The sequence below is a fragment of the Sinocyclocheilus rhinocerous genome, unplaced genomic scaffold (assembly GCF_001515625.1).
Source record: "Sinocyclocheilus rhinocerous isolate Xijiao unplaced genomic scaffold, SAMN03320098_v1.1 scaffold1256, whole genome shotgun sequence".
In the NCBI taxonomy this organism is placed as follows: domain Eukaryota; kingdom Metazoa; phylum Chordata; class Actinopteri; order Cypriniformes; family Cyprinidae; genus Sinocyclocheilus; species Sinocyclocheilus rhinocerous.
Window position 1 is genome coordinate 2,014,869 of NW_015646445.1, and position 6,818 is coordinate 2,021,686.

Sequence of the window (6,818 nt, forward strand, 5' to 3'; positions counted from 1 at the left end):
TATATATATATATATATATATATATATAAACATAAAATGGTCCATACAACTCATATACTACATTACAAATCTTCATATATCAGCTTTGTGTGAGGTACAGTCGAAATTTAAATTATGCCCTGACAGCTCTTCTCGGCACATTCTCAAAACTGCAAAAATACAGTATATATAATATATAATTTTGGATCTCATTCACTTTCATTAAAAAGTGTCCAAAGCTATTCTTCAAAACTTTTGAGTTCCTCAGAAGATAGAAAGTTATGAGGGTGAGTAAATTAGGAGAAAATTTTAATTTTTTGGGGTGAACTGTTCCATTAAGTGCTCGCTGTATGACCCCAGAGGCAGCCTGGATCAAATAAAGCCATATAGAAACCTGGCACGATGTATGATTATGTTTATATGTGTCTGCCAACAAGACAGATTCCTCTTATAATCTAATCTCCTCCATTGAACCTCAATTGCCCTGAAGACTTCAACTCCAAACAGGTGTCTTTCCTGAACAGGAGAATACATTATTCAAAAAAAGCTATGCAAAGTAGCCATTATATTTGACTGAGTCATAATGAAAATCCCATCAGGCTGGAGGGGGTTGTCGATCTTGACAGTCGAAATACACACTCGGCTCCAAAGCCAGACTGGTTTGTTAGCAGGCCAGATCTCATTCTCCTCAACAGAAAAGACAAAAAAGGAGGGAAAATGGGAGATGTTTAGCTGACTCCAACCTGAGGTTAAGTTTCTCCGGACACAAAAAAGAAAGCACATGAAAAGACGCTTCACTCAATGCACTTGCTTGTTGTAAAGAGAGAAGAAGAGAAGCTGGAAAGTGTTTTTGATAGAGAAGAAAGGACCGTGGCACGCCCTTTTGATTCTTCCTCACAATGCTGAAATCAGATAGCTGTCGCCTCAGGGTCGAGCTCGAGATGTTGCATTGTGACTCCTAAAAGACTAGAAGAATAGCTTTTCTCGCAATTATCGTTGTTTCTGACGGCGCGGGCTCCCGAAGCGGGATTCACTCAGACTTTTTATGTTGAATGTTCGGTTCACGAAGTACTCAACCAATCACTGCCTCGTCTGGCTGTGCGCTTGTAATCAATACCCTGTTTGAAGGCTTTTTGGGGTTTGGGCATCAGGGTTTAAAGTACACACCGGAGAGCTTAAAGGGGTTTTGAAGCAGACAAAGCCAGAGAACTCCACAGGTCACTGTCTGGAAAGGAACAAAGGCCTTCTTTGGGCATTCGTGCAGACACCGACCTGGAGGTGGACATGCTTTAATGGACAGGGCAGGGAGAGAAAGAGACTTAATAAAGCACATAGGTTCCCGCCGTAGGGGGTGTTTCTGTCTGACTGACAACCCTTTAAAAGGCTTTCCTCTTTAGTGACAGCTACGCTTGAACTAAATTATCTGCAGTAACTGACCAAAAGCAGCGACTCTACAAACTTGACATTTTTTCAGTAGCGTGACAATCTTTCAATTATTTTTTTATAGAAGTGTAGCTACTTTTTCACAAGAAGCTAGAAGCTGCACTCCTGTTCAAAAGTTTGGTGAGAAAATAAAGCAATAAGCCCCAAGAAGCCGTGGTTTACAGTGAATTTGTAACAGCTAAGGGCCGTGGTTAGGCACGACGCGAAGCTGTTATAAATTCACTGTAAACCACGGCTTCACGGGGCTTATTGCATTTATAAAACGGTTATTCCATATACGTAGTAAGGTTTCACAAAATAAAACAGAGCAAATAAAGTGTAATGATATTAATAAAAACAGTATTCTTCCACCAAACAATGTAGTTCCTCAGAAACAGTTGTGGTTCCAACAAAGTGGTTGCCGAGCAACACACAAACGTAAACAAAGGCGTATATTTGTAGAGTAATTTACAACAGCTTCGAACCAATCAGAATCAAGGACCGGAACTATCAGTTTTATAATGAATATTTTTATTCAGCAAGGATTAATTAAATTGATCAAAATTGACTGTAAGGTCATTTATAATGTTACAAAATTATAGGCTATAATTTCAAATAAATGCTGCTCTTCTGAATGCTCAATTCATCAAAGAACAAAGGAAACAATGTAGCACAGTTTCCACAAACATATAAAGCATCACAACTGTTTGTAACATTGATAATAATCAGAAATGTTTCTTGAGCAGCAGATCAGCATATTAGAACGATTTCTGTGGCATTGAAGACTGAAGTAATGGTGCTGAAGATTCAGCTTTGAATAAATTAAATTTTAAAATGCATTACCATAGAAGACAGTGATTTAAAATTGTAACAATATTTCACAGTATTACTGATTTTATTGTATTTTAAATCAAATAAATGCAGCCTTGGTGAGGATAAGATACTTCTTTCAAAAACATTTAAATGTTAGTTTACATTGCTATTTTTAATGTCACATTATATTATATAGTATATCAGATAGTGTTATAGTTTGAATCCTTTTGGCTCGTTCGGAGAGATCAGTTTAATATTAATCACTTTAATCTGGATTATAAACAATTCAGTGATTCATTTGAATCATTAGTGAGTTGCACGGCTTGTCACTCTATATAGAAAAGGTTGTTTACTTTACTGCTGAATGGAAAGTTATGTGCGGTAATATAATAATTTTTGTTTTCACACTAAATTACAAGATCGTTGTTTGTTTGCCAGTTAGATACAGGTAAGTTATACAATCTGATAATTATGTATTATAAAAGGATTATGCCTCTTAAGCATACTGTAAATATTTAAACATCCCATGAACAATAGTTCCTGTATGAATAATTATTTTTGAACACTTGATTCAATGATTCATCCATAAATACAAGTCATTTGTCGCCACCTACTGCTGTAGCGATGTAACATTCAGAAAGAGTCACTTAAAATCGCCACAATAATGTTTGTTCGTAGCCTCTGTTGTAACAAACTACTTTTTTTTTTTTAATTGGGAAAATAGATGTTGTTGAACTACTTTAGCTCAAATAGTGTGTGGTTTCAAAGTCGCAGTGATTTTAACAGTCTGTCTTTCTTCCACAGGAACCCAGATGGAGATGTTCGGCCATGGTGTTATATCGCAGATCTCGAGGACGGGATCTACTGGAAATACTGTGATATTCCCACCTGCCAAAGTAAGCATTAACATAGAAAATAGCATAGAAACTATAATGAACAATGAGCACAAGTTAAATAAGGAACTAGGCCAAAACATTTGAAGTTCCCATCATCTGGATTATGAAAACTAATATGCAAAACCACATTTTTGGAAAGGACTCTAATTGCTCCATCAAAAAATTACACTGTCCCAGCATGCACAGATACGTTTGTTTGTGGTACTTGTTATCACTTGATGTTTTTGCCTTCTCCACCCAGAGATCGTATACGAGAGTCTGTGTGTGTATTGTGTTTACCGCAAAGCATTAGATTGAGAATTAATTTGTCTTAACCTGTATTCAACATTGTTTCATATAATCAGTGCAGAGCTTTCTTTCTTTCTTTCTTTCTTTCTTTCTTTCTTTCTTTTTCTTTGTATTAGTGAATAAGTCTTTCTGTGTGTGTCTCGTGGGCATGTATGTGTGTGCATGTGTATACGAGTGCAAACTCATTTTCCTGTCAGTCAGATTTGTATAATCCCACTAAGTGTGTTTTTTACTGTACTGGCAGAGAAACAGAATGTGTGTGTGTGTGTGTGTGTGTGTGTGTAATCTGATAGCCCCTGCTCCTCAGTTTCATCTCACTAATCACACCCCATAAACAAGAGCTGACACATAGTATCACACGATGGGTAGAATAGGAATACAAAACTGAACAGCTGTGTCATACACCAGAAAACAGTCTCAGTAGTTAGAGCTCAATCTGAAGTTCTCCCAGCATATCATTCATGACAAGTAAATGCATAAATTAGGGCGGTCAATTTAACATGTTCATTTAGCTCAGTTAATTAGGAAAAACAATGTATGCATTTAATGACCACTGGAGCAATTCATGCTTGATGTACCACTTAAATTGTTTCAGGGGTCCATGGTTCCAAAGTTATATTCCATAATATGATGCAAACAAAAGTGTGCCTGTGAGGGATGGAAAGTATAGTCAGTTCAAAATTTTGTTTTATGGTCCTACAGTAATTCAGTTTTGTGGTCATTACAGTAATTTTCATAACCCTTTTATTTTATTTTGAAAGACTTACACTGTCATTCAAAGGTTTGAAGTAAGATTTTTTAAAGAAATAATTTTACTTTATTTTATTTTGAAAGACTTACACTGTCACTCAAAAGTTTAAAGTAAGTAAGATTTTTTAAAGAAATTAATACTTTTTTTTCAGCAAGGATGCATTAAATTGATCAAAAGTGACAGTAAAGACTTACAAAGCATTTCTATTTCAAATAAATGTTATTTTTAATTTTCTATTGGTCAAAGAATCCTGAAAAACTTGTATCAAAGTTTTAAGAAAAATATTAACGCAACTGTTTTTAATTGAGTATAATAAGAACATTGATATTAATAAGAAATGTTTCTTGAGAGCATCAAATCAGCATATTATAATGATTTTTCTGACACTGAAGACTGGAGTAATGACGCTGAACGTTCAGATTTGCCATCACAGGAATAAATTTCATGTTAAAATATATTAAAATAGATAACAGTTATTTTAAATGGTAATCATTTTTTACAGTATTACTGTTTTTACTGTATTTTTGATAAATAAATAAATGCATGCATGCATGCCTTGGTGAGCATAAGAGACTTCTTTCAAAAACATTTTTAAAAACTTACCAACCCCAAACCTTTGAATGGTAGTGAATTTTCAAGATTTCATTGGCTGAATGTTCAACTACATGGATGAATGCTATACTAAAAAGTATACTAACAGTTTTCTTCAGAAAAATCTAGTTAGGATTGGTAGTTGATGGCCATCCATCAGTTTGATGTTGTTGTTTTTTTCAGTCACATGTACTCCATCTTAGTTCCATGCTAGTTTGAGGCCTGCTTCTTGAAGTTCTATAGCCCATCTCAGGGTTTTGATGCGTGACTTTAGCTTAATTATCCTCCTTCATCTCCACATTTTTAAAAACTTACCAACCCCAAACCTTTGAATGGTAGTGAATTTTCAAGATTTCATTGGCTGAATGTTCAACTACATGGATGAATGCTATACTAAAAAGACTGCACTTCTATTCCTTCCATCCTGGGTGTTTTTCAAAATCTTTCATATTAACCTTTCCTAAAAATCATTGAGAACACATTGAAACTGCATAGCATTTTCACATAACAGTTTTCTTCAGAAAAATCTAGTTAGGATTGTTAGTTGATGGCCATCCATCAGTTTGATGTTGTTGTTTTTTTCAGTCACATGTACTCCATCTTAGTTCCATGCTAGTTTGAGGCCTGCTTCTTGAAGTTCTATAGCCCATCTCAGGGTTTTGATGCGTGACTTTAGCTTAATTATCCTCCTTCATCTCCAGTTGCACAAATAAGAGCCGTACTCACTGTCCAGCACAATTACACTCACTGACCCATTTCCCAAAAGTGCCATAAACACATTAATCTGTCTGGATGCCTCTTATCTCTGCGCCTGAGTGGAGCTAACAAAGCCCCCCCAACTAATGCCCCTCTAGGCTGAGACTGTCTTCAATGGCAGGCAAATTTAGGACAGCTTTTGTCACAGCCAGTTGTCTTCTGTGTTAGGCTCACTGATTTGAGTCTGGTTTACCGTAAATGTGTTTGTGTGTACCGGCTTGTAACCCATCTGATTTTTTTCATGTCCCAGATTCCTGTCAGCTCTCAGGGCATCGCCCATATTAAGTACAGCCCTCCACACGCTGCTGTTCCGGCTTGGATATCATTAGATGGGTCTTGGGTCTTGGGTGGTACCCTAAAGCCACAATGCCCACAGTGTTGGCAATGAAAGCAAGGCGATTTGTTGGACTTTTTAGCTCCAGGCAGTCGTTATGCTTTAAAATCAGAAAGCAGTCGGTGCAATTGTAGCATCACAATCGACACGCGTACACACACACCTGAGGCTGTTTCACTATTTGTTACGTGGGATGAAAGAACAGAATTTTCCCCGATCGATCAAAATGACACTTATCTTTGCAGTACATATGAGAGAGGTAGATTTTCTCCCTTGTTTGTTCTATTTAGGTGTTGTTTTGTTCTCTGAATAACAGTAACCTGTCTTAGATGTCTTATCATGTTAACCGTCTGTAGACTTATTGTCTCTTTTCCAACACACACAAACACACACACACACACACACACACACACACACGCATATTTATGTATTCTTTCATAATATCAAGAAAAAGGATGTAAAATAACTACATAGGACTTCTCGTCTATAATGGAGGGGCTTAAAGGAACACTCCACTATTTTTGAAATAGGCTAATTTTCCAACTCCCCTAGAGTTAAACAGTTGAGTTTTACCGTTTTCGAATCCATTCAGCCGATCTCCGGGTCTGGTGGTGGCACTTTTAGCTGTAGCTTAGCTTAGATCATTGAATCTGATTAGACCGTTAGCATCTCGCTCAAAAATGACCAAAGAGTTTCGATATTTTTCCTATTTAAAAATTGACTCTTCTGTAGTTACATCGTGTACTAAGACCGACGGAAAATGAAAAGTTGCGATTTTCTAGGCCGATATGGTTAGGAACTATGCTCTCATTCTGGCGTAATAATCAAGGAACTTTGCTGCAGTACCATGGGTGCAGCAGGCGCAATGATATTACACAGCGCCTGAAAATAGTCCCCAGCTAGGTAACTTCCAACGGAAGGCACGCTCCCTGTGCGTTGGTTATGTTGACGGAAGTTAGCCTATTTTCAGGCGCTGCATAATATCATT

At 36.8% G+C, this 6,818-nt stretch overlaps 1 protein-coding gene across 1 annotated transcript in view; it reads left to right on the top strand.

The window, feature by feature from the left end:
• The window catches only part of LOC107707827 (kremen protein 1-like), a 63,697-nt gene that overhangs the window by 40,773 nt on the left and 16,106 nt on the right, over positions 1 to 6,818 (top strand). Inside the window, exon 3 of the mRNA XM_016511918.1 lies at positions 3,019 to 3,110. Within this exon, the coding sequence (XP_016367404.1) occupies positions 3,019 to 3,110 (92 nt within the window). The remainder of the gene's footprint in view (positions 1 to 3,018; positions 3,111 to 6,818) is intronic.